General features: G+C 43.6%; 1 protein-coding gene across 5 annotated transcripts in view; it reads left to right on the top strand.

The window, feature by feature from the left end:
- ASPSCR1 (ASPSCR1 tether for SLC2A4, UBX domain containing) overlaps positions 1 to 15,277 on the top strand; it is a 121,918-nt gene that overhangs the window by 60,725 nt on the left and 45,916 nt on the right. For all 5 annotated transcript variants that reach the window (XR_013229447.1, XM_077328041.1, XM_077328040.1 and 2 more), the window contains 4 exons: positions 7,694 to 7,775; positions 8,374 to 8,440; positions 9,836 to 9,898; positions 10,147 to 10,199. Coding sequence is in view for 4 of the 5 variants with exons in the window: in XM_077328041.1 (XP_077184156.1) it covers positions 7,694 to 7,775; positions 8,374 to 8,440; positions 9,836 to 9,898; positions 10,147 to 10,199 (265 nt within the window). In the remaining variant the exon portion in view is untranslated. The remainder of the gene's footprint in view (positions 1 to 7,693; positions 7,776 to 8,373; positions 8,441 to 9,835; positions 9,899 to 10,146; positions 10,200 to 15,277) is intronic.

The raw sequence follows: 15,277 nt of genomic DNA, 5'->3' as shown, positions 1-15,277 counted from the left end.
GGTCAAGGATCGAACTACCCTAAACACTTGGGCCGGGCGAGAGCTTGCGGACGCGATTTCCGCAGCAAAGTAATCATGTTTTGCTGCTTTCGCTACCATCTCATACACCCTCATAAGCGTGCGATGATGTTCTTGCGATCTCGTCGCACGTTTTCCGCCACACTCACTCTAGTCGTCTCAATTCCCTCTTCTTCTCATGGAGCGCCATGGTGTACCACGGCAACCGTTTGAGTCGAGGGCAGAGAGGACATCTAGGGGCAATCGTATCGATGGCATCTGCCAGGCGGGATTGTCAGTCCTCCACCATGGAGTTCAACGAATTGCCAGGAGGCATCGAGTCCTGCAGAGCATTCCGAAATCCAATCAGATCCATTAGTCTCCGTGGGCGGACTAGAATACGTCCGCCGCTCAACTGGGGGAGGGGGAGGGACTTGATCCGGGCCTGTAGGGCGTAGTGGTCTGACCACGGAACGGCCAGAGCCGTATCCAGACTCACTTCTATCCCCGCGCCGAAGATCAGGTCGAGGGTATGGCTGGCGCAATGCGTGGGTCCAACAACAAATTGCGAGAGCCCCAGTGTCGTCATGGCCGACACTAGGTCTGTGCCAAGTCTTGGGGACGGCATGTCTGCATGGACATTGAAGTCCCCGAGGTTGATAAGCCTCGGGTACTGCAATGCCCAGGCGGCCGCCGCCTCCAGCAGGCTCGACAGGGCATCTGGAGGCGTGTTGGGCGGGCGGTAAACCAACCAGATGGCCAAGCTCTCAACTGAGCCCACACTAATACCAACACATTCCATTCCCCCGATGTCAGGCGCAGGAAGAGCCCTATAGGAGAAAGCCTCTCGGACCAAGATAGCCACCCCCCCTCCCCTACGGTGGGACAAAGATTGGTACACGACCGAGAAACTGGGGGGGGGCAGTTCTTTCAAAGTGACAGTTTCTTGGTTCTTCATCAGTCCTGGATCCCAGGATGGGAGGTAGGGGTGGCCATCTTGATCTGGAAGGCTGTCTCCTTCAGAGCCCTCCCTTTACCAATGATCCCAGGAATTTAGTGTGTTGGCCTGGGTTCAGATTCGTTTGAGAGCGTGGCTACTGGCTGATGTACTGGCAGCCCACTGCACCAGCAGATGCCCTGTCGGGCCTGCTTGAAGTGGTGACCACCTGGGCGTTGCAGTACCCAAGACTTATTATCTTGGGGGAATTCAACGTCCACGTGGAACTGCCTGACACAGGTTCAGGTCCAGACCTGGTGTCATCCATGGCAGCACTAGGGCTCTCACAATTTGTTACCAGCCCTACCAACAACCTGGATTTGATCTCAGGTGCAGGATTGGGTATGGATCTGATAGCCCACAGTACAGTGTTATGGTTAGACCACTACACCCTGAAGTCCCGGCTCAAGCTTCCACCTCCTCTCCCAAAGGGCAGAGAATGTATTCATGCCTGCCTACAAAGACTTATGGATCCAGAGGGATTCCTGGATGTTTTGCAGGACCCAAAGCCTGCAGGCAGTTCATTAGATAAACTGGTCGATGACTGGCATTGCCAAATGTCAGCCACCATTGATGCACCCCGACACCCTCCCATCGAAAGCCAGTCTCCTGTTGCACAGAGGAGCTGTGCTATAGGAAGCAAGAGGTGAGATGGCTAGAGCGAGTTTGGAAGAAGACTCGTGATGAGGCTTCGAGAACATCTTATAGGACGCTTGTGAGATGGCGCTGAAATTGACTAAATGAGAATTTTATGCTAGTTCTATCACATCCGCGAGCTCATGCCTCGCACAGTTATTTAGAATAATTCAATCACTTACTGCCCTGGAAGAAGGGCACTGAAACCATAGAGAATTGGATATCAGCTGTGAGGCATTTGCAAGCTATTTTGTGGATAAAATCTTGTAGCTCCAACATGACCTCCATCCAAACTTCAATACAGGAAAAGAGCTTTAGGCCCCATGGCTACCTTCAGAAGTATTTTTTGATCAATTCAAGTTTCTTACCAAGACCAAGGTAGAAAGGTTGCTAGCTTCAATAAGGCCTATCACCTGTTCTCTACACTGCTGTCCCTTGTGGCTTCTTAAAATGAGCGATGAGAGGATAGGAGGCCATCTCTTGGAAATCTGTCCCTGGTGATAGGGGCTTTCCTGGAGGGTCTGAAGGAAGCGGTGCTTCATCCTCCACTGAAGAAACAATTACTGAATCCACGCGACCAAGCAGTTGAGCGAGTGGCCATGGGCTAGTTGCTAGCCCATCTGAAGGAAACTTTGGTCTTTGTACCATTCCAGTTGGGCTTCCACCTGGACCCGGGATGGAGACAGCACTGGTTACCCTGATGGATGATCTCTAGAGACACTGTACGAAGGTGGGTCAGTGCTGCTTGTAGTGCTAGATTTGACAGCAGCATTCAATGTGGTAGATCAGTGTTCCCCAATCCCCGGGCCGCGAACCGGTACCAGGCCGTGGAGCCCTCGGTACTGGGCCGCGGCGGGGGATGAAGTGTGGACGCCAGTGGGCGCGCCTCCCTCCCTGGCACAGTGCTTGCTGCGCCGGGAGCGCCACACTGCGAGGGGGGGAGGCACAGGCACTGAACATGCAGGTGCGGAGCTGCCGTGCTTGCACATTTGTGCTTGCCAGCACCCGCGCCTCTCTCTCCCTGGCCCCGGCCCGAAAAAGGTTGGGGGCCACTGTGGTGGATCACAAGGCTCTTGCTCACCGCCTCATCGACTTGTGTATACAGGTGATAGCCCACCAGTGGGTTACCTCCTTTATCTGGGGTTGAGGGCACAGAGTCGCAATCAGGGAGAATCAGTCTTGCCTCTGTGGAGTTCCGCAGGAGACTGTTCTTTCTTTGACATTATTTACCATCTATATGTGACCTCTTGCCAGTCTGATCCAGAGTTATGGACTTGTCACCAATATGTGTCATATGACATTCTTTTGGGGTCTCCAGAGTTGCCCGGGAGACTTGACCTGGGCCAGGTGACCATTCTCTCTATGCTCAATCTTCTTCCAGCCTTTGCATTCCTTTGTAAATTACAGCTGGTCAGCTCCCCAACTACCTCCACTCCCGCTCACTGCAGGGAGCTCTGCCTTATCAGCATATGGCTTTGGTTCCCAGGGGAAAAGAATGATGGCCAGGGGTACTTCCTGGCATCCAGTAAAAGATCAGTCTGGATGTCTCCAGATTTTGTGCCTAAGAAGTTCAAAAGTGCTTTCAATGTGAACTCCTTTTTCCCACCCGTAGTTCCAGCACTATAAAAGGCTGACTAGATCCTTACTCTGTGTCTCAGTCAATTTTTTGTCCTGCCATGCTTTGAGATTTCTATCATGCTTTGCAAATACCTTCAATAAAGACTTTTTATTCTTTACCTGCAAATTGAAGTCTGTTAAGTCTATGGAATGGTCTCGCTGATGCTACTGAAACCTAAGTTCCTGACTTAAGCAAATGACACCCAATTCTATTGCCTGATGGGCTGTCAATCAAATTCCCCTCCAGACATGTTGAAAGAATTCCAACTGGCCCTGGCCCCTGCCTGGTGGAATAAGCTCCCAGAGAACATCAGGGCCCTAACGGAACTATTACAGTTGTGCAGGGCCTGTAAGATGGAGCTCTTCCACCAGGCTTACAGTTGAGGCCTGTTTGGTCAAACAAGTCCACTAACCTAAAGGGCCTCCCCTGCCACAATTTAGACAGCTCTCATCATTGACTTCCAGAAGAAGAACATCAGCGAAGATTCCACCAACTGTTTGGCTACTTTAACTGTTTTAACTGATTTTAAACTTTATTATATTGTTTATATCATTAATGTTGTGAACCATCCCGAGATGGCAGGCCCAATAGGGGTGGTCTATAAATATGACAAATAAATAAATAAATGTATTGATCTGTGCTGGAGATGGACAAAAACTGGAAAAATGTGGTTTGTGTTGGTTTGTAGTTTGCAGCTGAACTACAAACTGAACTAGGAGGTTCATTGCAAAGCAAGCGGAACTGCAAATGGAACTGGTTATAGCCTCACAAACCCCATTGAAAGGCACAGTCCCTTAAGACAAGGTTTGCAAAAAGCCTGAGAAACAACTGAGTAACAGGAAGCCTTTAAACTTTAAAGGGACTGCAGAGCCTGAAACAGCTGAGTGGCAGTCAGTGCCTCCCTGCCACCCAGCCGTTTCTGTAAATTTTGCAGGAAACAGCAGGGGGGTTCAAAGAAAAGTTTGTTGAAGTTTGTGACAGTAGCCCCATTGCTAACCACAAGCAGGGCAACATTTGTGAAGAATGTTGCTTCATGGTTTGGTTCCTTCCCCCTAGTCTGTATTGTGCTGATTTGGGGAGAATCACCTGAACGTGGATACTGAAAAATCTTTGCCTGCCAGTTGTATATAAAATTCGCTATGTTCTTGAAGATTTCAGGTCCTGTTTTTTCAGTTTCCACCTAAGCAAGCAGGTTTGACTGCCTAACATTGAATATTAATGCTGTCTTTTAAGGGCTGGGGAATGTAGCTCAAGATGTGAAATGTAAGCTGTGCAATCCCAAGCATACTTATTCAAAAATAAGTTTCCCTGAGTTCAGAGATACTGCCTCTCTCCATATGCTCTGTCATAACAGCTAATGCTTAACAGGGCAGGGTCTTTTGCCAGATGCCAATCTGCAAATAGGCTGAACTAGAAAGTGCCCATACTTGTGCTGTTTCTATTGTAGCCCCCCTTATAAAATGGCATGCCTGAGAAGATCATGATTTTCCTGGCTTTCTGCAAAGTAAGCAAATCTGAATTATTCAAGAGGGCTTTTTTATGCAGGCAACAGAGTCTTACTACACTAAATGTTTCACAGACTTACTTGGATAAATGATTAGGAACTGTGGTCTACTATTCTTTATTGAAACTAGGGTTCTGTTACATATTTTTTCATCATTTAATGTGTTATATTAATACACTTTTCTTCAGTTCCATTTTTAGACTTCTGGATGATTCTACAACCCTAATTCCTATCTCAATGTTTATTGAATCTCTATCCTGTCAATAGTATTGACTCACTTGTGTAATCCACTTCAAGTGAGAAAGGGAAACTATGAATAACCCAAATAAAAATATGGCCAAGTAACTGGGCATAGGATTGTAGCTTTTGACATGAGTTAGAAAGCAATGGGAGCTATTTTTAAATTTAATGTATGGTATACAAAATTGATGTTTTATGTTCAAATTGCATCTACTTCTCAGATTTATATCCTGTACCTTTTCCAGTATATACACATTCCTGTTCCCAATGGCTCATAATTACAATAGGTTAATTTGCTGCCTTCTACAGGGCTGAACATTTGTTCCTTAGGCTGGGATTTTCATAGGTGACTTTTAGGCCCCATGAATCATATTGTCTTCCATTAACTGCTGCATCTAGGTCATAGGTTCCTTAGAAGTTCTTAGAAATTCTATCTATACTGTCTGTTGTCTGCTTAGATACCTCTGTTATAAACACTAGAAAGAAAACATTAAGACACATGAATGGACAGCAAAGCTCATAGTTGCTTTGTTTATCAATTTGCAGTCCATTTCAGTTTGCTTTGATCATAGGACAAGTTTGGTCAGGTACAGATCCAAAAAGCAAATCCCCACTCCGTGTAAGTCATAATTCTATTTCCTTTCATTTTCTACACGGATTGTTGATATTAATAATTTGAAAATGAGAATTTCCTTGTCAAAATGAGGATAGATTTGAGCACATGTACTTTCGGTATCAAAATTGGAAAACTATGTTTGTACCCAGAATATTCTACGTGTTAGGCTGTTGTTCAATCCTACTGTGATCCTGTTTGAATATTTGAAAATAAAGTTAAATACAACGATAAGAAAGTAGTTACAGCCAAAGGGCCAAACTAGGCAGAATGCTAGAAGAGATCTGTGATCACATCTACAACACACTTTTCTTGCTAAACAGAAGTTGAATAGGGACCAGAATGGGGATGCAAGGGAGAGGAAACACTGAGTTGTTTTTCGCTTAGTTTTTGACACATTGTGGAGAAAGCTAATTATCTGTCATTTCCCTCTCTACACAATACTGTGACCCTGATTCAAATTGTCTTCCTGTGGTTGGTATTTAGTAATCAAGAGCATGTGGAGATCACAAATCTTGGTCCCTAGATTTGGCCCCTAGATACAGATTACCATATACTGGAAATGGGAAAAATAAATAGGCCACACGATATGAGGAGCTAAGCATTTATTTATTTGTTTGTTTTTGTTTATTTATTTGTTTATTATAGTTATATTCCTCCCTCCCCATGAAGACCATATATATTGGAAATGGGCACAGTATTTACTTGTGAAGACAAATTGGGAAGGAGATTAGAATTGTAATGCACTTCAGACTAAATGATGATATTTCATAGTTTTGTTTGGGGTTTTGGACTACTGGATACTTATAACTGGAAAGACTATATCAGTCTTTTGGTAAACCCAAATATCATTGATGCTTTATGCACATTTGTATATTTTCACAGGGTTTTCTCTTTAAAACCTTTCTACCTTGACAGTCAATTTTTTTTTATTTTATCATCTTACTGAAAATAGCGAGGCAATAAAGTATTGTTATTGAGGGCACTGTGCTGAGATTGCTAAATAGAGGCTTCAGTGAGAAAAACAGTTAGAAACTTTATGTTCTTTTTATAAGTTCACTGATTACAGTAAACCCTTTTACCTCTCTCAAGTATTTGTATCTGAGCACTCTGTTGGATATCAAATGAATAGTTCCTTTGGCATTTTGGTACAATGTAGTTAAAGCTGAATGGAGTTTTCAGTTTAAAGAGTTTTCTTTTGGGGACCTATTAGTTAGGTCCCATCCTGCCATTTCTCAAGAACAGCTTGAAAACTATTATGTTAAAATGAAGCTAGTAGTACAGGCCAGAGGACAGCTTTGAAAATCACTCCTAAAATATAAGCCCCTAGATTGCATGGTTTTAAGAGAGATGCTTGTTACAACTTCATTTATATACCACAAGGGGGAAATGTGGCAAGAATGCTTGTAAATTTGTTATCAGTGGACTTTTTCTCACAACTAAAGGAAAATGCACAATAGATGACTTTAGAAGTTAGATGGTGATGTAATGAAGCACAGGGTAAGTTCAAACCAGAAGTATGTGTCAAATTCCATTCATCGAAAAGGCATGATGTGGAGGGGGGGAATTCTTAAGGAAACACACAACCTGAAAAAGTTTTAGTTTACAACTCAAACCATTTCAGCACTGAAGTCAACTGATATCTTCGATGTCTCCATTGCCCAGAATGCTGCATGGTTCATTCTTAAAGGGGTAGTAGCTTACAAACATAAACAATCAAACTTAAAACTTATGTCTTCCCAATTATGCAGAGGCACATTTATGTAGGTATGAAACTGTTCAGGCAGCAGTAGATGTGAGGCTAATTCTACGTGAGGCTAAAGCAGTAGATGTGAGGCTTTTTGCTGTAGGGCTTTTGAGATCTGCTCAGTTGGCCACAACTTTTGCAGTTCTCTTTTGGGAACATTTAGAAGTTTTTAGAGCACTATGAGACCTTTGTATTAAAGAAGAAGTATGAAGAAGGGCATGAACAAGCCTCTTGATGTAGAACTTAAGGTGATAGCAGACTTACTGGATGGTATGGAGTGCTAATAGCTTGCTGTACTGATATGTGAGGGCACTGACCTGCTAAATTTCCTCTCCTCCTAGGAAGCGTTTGGAGGAAGCTCCCTTGATGACCCAGGTGCAACGAGATGCTCAAGTGAAGGAGAAGCTGGAGCGCTATCCAAAGGTAACTTTGTGCTTTAAGGTCTCTTCAACTTTTGTGTAAATATTAAAGAAGGGGATAAGGTCTTAGGTATCTAGGGTTTTATCACAACTGACTATGTTTCCTCTTATGTAAATGGCTCCTTCAGTCTCACCAACTAAATGAATTACTCAGCTAGCAAATAAATGACAAATGGCTTTAGCATGATGGCACTCTTGTAGAATCCAGCAGAAATCTATCGTAGTAATAGCAATCAAACTTAGCATTTATATAGTACTTTTAGAGTGTTCAAAGAGCTTCACGTGTATTGTCTTGTTGTAAGCCAGGTGAGTCAGTTATGCTTCTCATATTAAGATGTGATGGCGAGACTAAGAACAATTTGCCACTGAGTTCATTACAGAGGTTAAGATTTGAATGGGAATGTCCTGGTTTGTAACTCAGTCCAGTGACATCTCTTGTAATTTCTTATTTGCCATATCCTCTTGGTATAGACTAAGATAACATTTTGAGAAGTCATACTGGCTGCTGTTTAATAGTAAGGTGCAGATTCATGAGAATGAGTTTGTCATAGTCAAAGCCAGGGGGCTACCTGAGTAAGCACATGCTCTTTGTCTTCACCTAGGTGGTATTGAGAGTGTACTTTCCTGACCGTCATATTCTGCAGGGCTTCTTCCACCCTAATGAAACAAGTAAGAGTATTTTGTCTTCTGGCTGCTGCTTTATCCTAGTAAAGTATAGAGACATAGAGGAACAATTCTTCCTTTTAGACCCTAGTGTTGTGTCTTCCCTCTTCTAGAGTCTTTATTTGGTTGGTGGTTTAGAAGGATCTACTGTAGCTTGGGCACTGTGAGCTATGTGAAGGAAGGCTGTGATTCTACTTTAAACAGGATGCGTTTCTGACAACGGCTTGGTAGCTTCTCTTCCAGTCCACTTAAAATGGTATTAGTCATTCCTAAATGAAACTATTGAACAACAGGGTGTTGGTCCAGTATAATGCCAGCCATAGCCCCAAAAAAGGTTTGGAAATATTGAATAGAACTTAAATCAGCCACTTTTCTTGAGTGTGCTGAGGCCAAAAGCAAAACCAGGCTTCCTTGCTCCTCTAAATAGCAAACAGTTAGAACTTCCTGGTGCATGACAGGGCACACACCCAGTTTCACTTACTGGTTCTGCCTTAGATCCAGGCCCATCTTGAAAACTAATTTTCTGTTGATCACATTGAATATCTATTCTTTCTTAGGCCTGACATGAGAACTCTTGGCAGGTAGCAGTTCTTTTGAACATCAGCTGCTTCCATTAGGGCTGCCTGGGGTGGATTTCAGAGGCTGCCGTTTGCATGGTGTAAATCCTTTACTGCAAAAAGAGAGACAGGTGTTTCAAAGAGCTCTGATTAACTGCTTTAGAATCACTTGTGCAATTGTTGCGCTTCCCTTTTAAGAAAAAAGGCTGGTTAAAGAGAACTGTAAAGAAGACTGGCCTTAATATTGTTTGTGGTGTTCAGTCTTTTGCTCTGTGTTCATCTCTATTTGACTATCACTTCCATTTAGAAACAGCTGTGTGCTTGCTTCATTATCTTTCTCTGATTCTGGTAGTATTGGTTGCCTGTGAAAGCCTCTGATCATAAATGGAAGGGCACTTGATTTACTCCATTCAGAGAAAAAGTGAAGCACTCACAGGGGCAGAGGGATGTCTTAGGCAGACAGGTAATATAAGAAAAGATGGCATTTGAAGAAGCTCCTTCATCCGTCCCGAGCCAAAAGACTGGTGCATAATGTGAGGCCATTCTGTATATTTGGGAAATTAAGCAGTTAGTGGGAGAACAGATTTTTTTCGTAATTTTTTATAGGCAGGAGGGGCAAGAATAGTGCTTTGGAGAGCAAAGGCTCCTTTTGAGGGGTATCCTATAATGGTGCTGGCCAATCAGAATTTCTGCTCTTGCTCTTTCTTCTCCATGGATCTTTAGGGTGGTGGTTGTGGTGATGTTGTGTAGTACATGGTAATTAATAGTTGATGACCATCAAAAGTCATTACATTCAAAATATCTCTTGTTCCATAAAGCCCTTTTCTGTTGCTCTGTTTAACAGTTGGTGCTTTGAGGAGTTTTGTCAGAAGTCACCTTGCTGATCCAGAGATGCCATTTTATTTATGTAAGTTTTGATTTATTTTAATTTTACAGCTGAAGTTCAGAATAGTGTCCTACTGTTCAGTATTAGAAAAAGAGATCTTTTCAGTATTTAGATGAGGGTATTATGTACCAACTCTAAATTTTAATTGTGATTGCAAGTAAGGCCTCTTGGGTGTGTGTATTTCTCTCCCACCTGCCCCCAATTGTTTTCCTGAGCCAGCCTTTTTTTTCTTGTTATCTTCCTAATCAGACTTCTGTGTTTCACCTCAGTTATTGCACCTCCCAGATCCATCCTGAGCGATGACAGTTTGACCCTCTTCCAGGTAATGGTTATATTCCTCTGTCATGTCTAATTTGTTTCCTCGTTGAAAAATATGTTGCTGTTTTTTTCTTTTAAAAAAGGATTTGAGTAATTATCAGTGTGACTCTTGATTAAAGCAAGAATAGATTGAATTTACCGTTTCAGAACCTGTCTTCCCTCCCTTGTGCTGAAAAATAGTTTGAGGACTGTGTTGATGAGAATAGACACTTTTTGACAAGCCTCTTTTTGTAAGAGTAAAACATGGTTGATGGAAAATTTACATAAATCCTTCACTTCTGTGAAGAAATTGCAAGAGTGGGAGGTCTGGACTAGAGTACAGAGGCAGATCACCAGCATGACAGGGAGGTGAGACATTAATAGAGTGAAGGGACTTTTAAAATGACAAATGATTATATCTATGCTGTGGAATTGGTTTGGCTTGGTACTGTTTTCAATACTGAGCAGGAGAGATAGCTGCAGCTCATTTTAGTGCTGAAAAGATACTGTTTCTGGAACTCTTCTGTAGGAAGTCACCCCAGCTATTCAAACCTTCATTGGAACTTGACTAAACCAAACAAGACTATGTAGCATTTTAATCACACACTTGCTTGATTACTCAGAAATCAGCCCCTGTATGTTCAATGATGCTTGCTCACAGGTGAGTATGTATAGGATTGCATCCATAGCCTCTTCAGCTTAGAACAAAAAAAAAGGAGGGGATGCAGGAGAGACTATGTGAACCCATAATATGTTTTAGTATTCTTGAAGGAGAAAGTAAAGATTAAAAGGATTCACGGTGACCCTTACACTGTCCACTTAGATCCTTTACCCTTTAGATAATGCCAGTGAATTAGCTAAGAAGGGAGCAGTCTATTCATAGAATCATAGAATCATAGAATCATAGAATCATAGAGTTGGAAGGGGCCATACAGGCCATCTAGTCCAACCCCTGCTCAACGCAGGATTAGCCCTAAGCATCCTAAAGCATCCAAGAAAAGTGTGTATCCAAGCTTTGCTTGAAGACTTCCAGTGAGGGGGCACTCACCACCTCCTTAGGCAGCCTATTCCACTGCTGAACGACTCTGACTGAGAAAAACTTTTTCCTGATATCTAGCCTATATCGTTGTACTTGAAGTTTAAACCCATTACTGCGTGTCCTTTCCTCTGCAGCCAGCAGAAACAGCATCCTGCCCTCCTCCAAGTGACAACCTTTCAAATACTTAAAGAGGGCTATCATGTCCCCTCTCAACCTCCTTTTCTCCAGGCTGAACATTCCCAAGTCCCTCAACCTATCTTCATAGGGCTTGGTCCCTTGGCCCCAGATCATCTTCGTCGCTCTCCTCTGTACCCTTTCAATTTTATCGATGTCCTTCTTGAAGTGAGGCCTCCAGAACTGCACACAGTACTCCAGGTGTGGTCTGACCAGTGCCGTATACAATGGGACTATGACATCTTGTGATTTTGATGTGATGCCTCTGTTGATACAGCCCAAAATGGCATTTGCCTTTTTTACCGCTGCATCACACTGCCTGCTCATGTTTAGTTTACAATCCACAAGTACCCCAAGGTCTCGTTCACACACAGTGCTACCTAGAAGCGTATCCCCCATCCAGTAGGCATGCTTTTCATTTTTCTGACCCAGATGCAGAACTTTACACTTATCTTTATTAAATTGCATCTTGTTCTCATTTGCCCATTTTTCCATTGTGTTCAGATCTCGTTGAACTCTGTCTCTATCTTCCGGAGTATTTGCCAGTCCTCCCAATTTGGTGTCATCTGCAAACTTGATGAGTAGTCCCTCCACCCCCTCATCTAGATCATTAATAAATATGTTAAAAAGTACCGGGCCGAGCACCGAACCCTGAGGTACCCCGCTACTCACCTCTCTCCAGTCTGATGAAACACCATTGACAACAACTCTTTGAGTGCGGTTCTCTAACCAATTCCCTATCCACCTAACGATCTGAAAATCCAGATTGCAGTCCTTCAACTTATCCATCAGAACATCATGGGGAACCTTGTCAAAAGCTTTACTAAAATCCAAGTAAATGACATCAACCAAATTTCCCCGATCCAGCAAACCTGTTACTTGGTCAAAAAAGGAAACTAGGTTGGTCTGGCAGGACCTGTTGGAGACAAATCCATGCTGACTTCCTTGGATCACCAAATTGTCCTCCAGATGTTTGCAGATCGCTCCCTTTAATATCTGCTCCATTATCTTCCCCACAACAGAGGTCAGACTCACTGGTCTGTAGTTTCCCGTGTCATCCTTCCTCCCTTTTTTGAAGATCGGAATAACGTTTGCTCTTTTCCAGTCCTCCGGGACATCTCCAGTCCTTAAAGAGGTTCCGAAGATGATGGACAAGGGCTGTGCAAGTTCTCTGGAAAGTTCTTTGAGTACTCTCGGGTGCATTTCATCTGGACCAGGGGATTTGAACTCATCCAGTGCAGCTAAATGCCTCTCGACCACCTCTCTATCCATGTTAACCTGCCACCCAGACACTATCCTTTGGCTACAGCCATCTCTAGATGTGCCTAAACACTTAGACCTGTGGGAAAAAACAGATGTAAAATAGGCACTAAGCCTTTCTGCTTTCTCTGCATCTTTCGTTAGAGTTTGTCCATCCGCACCCAACAGCGGGCCTATTGCCTCCTTTACTTTACGTTTGCTCCTCACGTAACTGAAAAATCTTTTCTTGTTACAATGGGCTTCCCTGGCCAATCTTAGCTCACTCTCAGCTTTGGCCTTTCTGATGATTGATCTACAGTGCCTAGTAACCTGTAGGTACTCTTCTTTAGAGCTCTGTCTTTCCCTCCATTTCCTGAACATTTTCCTTTTCTTTCTTAGTTCCTCTTGAAGTTCTCTGTTCATCCAAATAGGCTTCTTAGAGCTCCTGCAGTGTTTTCGTATTTCTGGAATAGTCATTGATTGAGCATGCAATAGCTCTTGTTTGAGCAGCGCCCACCCTTCACATGCTCCCTTCCCTTCCAGCATTCTCGTCTACATTCTCGTCTATTCAGAAGATTCTACCTTTAAGGAGCCTTGGTCGGCACTTTTGACACTGTCTACACTTTCCCTCAGAGGCGTCTTTCACATGCTGGAGCTACTGTTGGAGCAGAACTGCAAACTTCTGAATTTTTATATGATCTAAAATGCATCTTGTGTGAACTGAATTCCTATAGGGCTTGCTGAATATCAGGCAGCATTGTCTTACTTGATGCTGCTGAAATTGACCCCTCTTTAGGAGAATGGCATGGTTATTAAAGAAGGTATGAGCCCTCCCATCATATCGGCACCTCAAGTATGTGTGTATCATACTGAGTTTTACCTTGGTTCCTAGCACTGGTCACCTTTAATACAGTCCAAGAAGTTTGCATTGATGATCAATACTGAAGGTCACTGCAGTGACTTTCCCTTCCTTACTTTTCTTGGGATTAATTTTCTAATTTCCGTAGTTTTCTTCCTGAATATGGGACCATGCAGACTAGGAGTGTGTATGGGGGAAAAAAGTTTTTTTCTTAAATTCATGTATATTGGACCCCCAAAATATAGGTATTTCTTGATATTTTCTGAACCTCAATATTGGAATGGTATTTGGATTTGGGAATATTTGGGAATCTGAATTTCTTTTTTTTGGGGGGGGGGTCCATTATACCCAATGGGAGCTGTTATAGTTAATGGCAAATCTGTCTTGGGGTATATTCAGCTGTTGCAGGGGGAGGTAGAGGCATCAAACCTGCAGCAAAGCTGTTGTTGCCTCTCCTCCAAAGAATTCTCCAAGTTTTAAAAAGATTGGACCAGGGAGTCAAAGAAGGTGCCCCCATCCTCCATTGCTTCCAATGGGGGGGCGGGGCGGAATAGCAAGGCAATTCAAGCCATGCAGAATGTCCTGGAGTATCCTTGCAATAGGAAAGAATGTATGTTTGGAGAGGCATTTTTGTAAGGCCAGGAGTAAAACCAGTACCAATGTGGCATTGCCAAAATCTAACAGGTCCATTCTGAGAATCTCTGAAATAGAAACTGAAGTAGAATCTTATATCATTGAAGGCTGAGGTGGCCAGTGCCGCAGTGTGGAGAGGAGGGGTGGTGGCGGTGTGCCAGCCGGCGGCCCCACGCAGGCGCAGAGCTTGGTGCCTGCATGCGGCCGCCAGCTGGCGCATCATCGCCACCCCTCCTCTCCATGCCACAGCACTGGCCTCCTACACACCGCCGTCAGACTTTGGTGATCGCCAAGGTAGTCAAACCGCACTCAACCCAAGTGCCCATCTTGTAGTATCCAGCAGCAGAACCCAGTGACTTTGTGGCAAATACCAGTTCAGTAGGACTGATGCCAAGCACAGAAAACCAAACCAAAGGGGACCAATTAAAGGCCTGAGGTCCTTGGCCTCACCCTCCTCCAAATACACACACAACCACCAGGCCCTAACAATAAGTAACAATCAAAACTGCAAGCCACAAAACCAGAAGAAACTAAAAAATAAGACTAAAACCAAAGGGAACCAAAGAAAGGGGCTTAAGGGTCTTGGCTTCACCCACACATAAACAACCTGCCACCCACTAAGCCCTAACAGTAAAATAAGAAAACTTAAAACAAATGTTTTTCAGTCAAACCAGTCGCTATGTTCACCTTTCTCCAGGCAGGTGGCAGAACCTGATCCGAAGTCCACAGCAGTGTCGCTCAGGCACCAAATGTCAGGTTCAGAGCAGCAGCTGAAGCCAAAGCCAGCGCATACTCTCCAAACTCTCAGCAATGGAATCTAGAGCTCAGCCAGAGTCTTGCTTTTATGCTCCTTGCCTATGCACAGAAGAATTTTAAAAAAGAATAAATTTATAAAAGCAATGTTCCACCTAACCTGAAATTCTATTTGCCAAATTGCCACTACTCCTTTCCCTTTGTCTTCTTTTCCCTGGGAATTGGGCAGGGAAAGCTAGGAAGTTACTTAATTGGATGTCGCTTTTGAAGCCAACAATCTTGCAAGTTGCAGATCTGCAATGCAGAATCATTTACAAAAGCATTGCAGTGATTGGCTCCAAGGCACCCTCAAGGTATGATTAGACTGCAGAGATGCCTCTTTCTCCTCCCTAATGCTGCCCTTGAA

Source organism: Paroedura picta, chromosome 3 (genome assembly GCF_049243985.1).
Source record: "Paroedura picta isolate Pp20150507F chromosome 3, Ppicta_v3.0, whole genome shotgun sequence".
Classification (NCBI taxonomy): Eukaryota; Metazoa; Chordata; class Lepidosauria; order Squamata; family Gekkonidae; genus Paroedura; species Paroedura picta.
The sequence above is the reverse complement of the archived record's forward strand: the minus strand, read 5'-3'. Positions and strand labels throughout refer to the sequence as shown.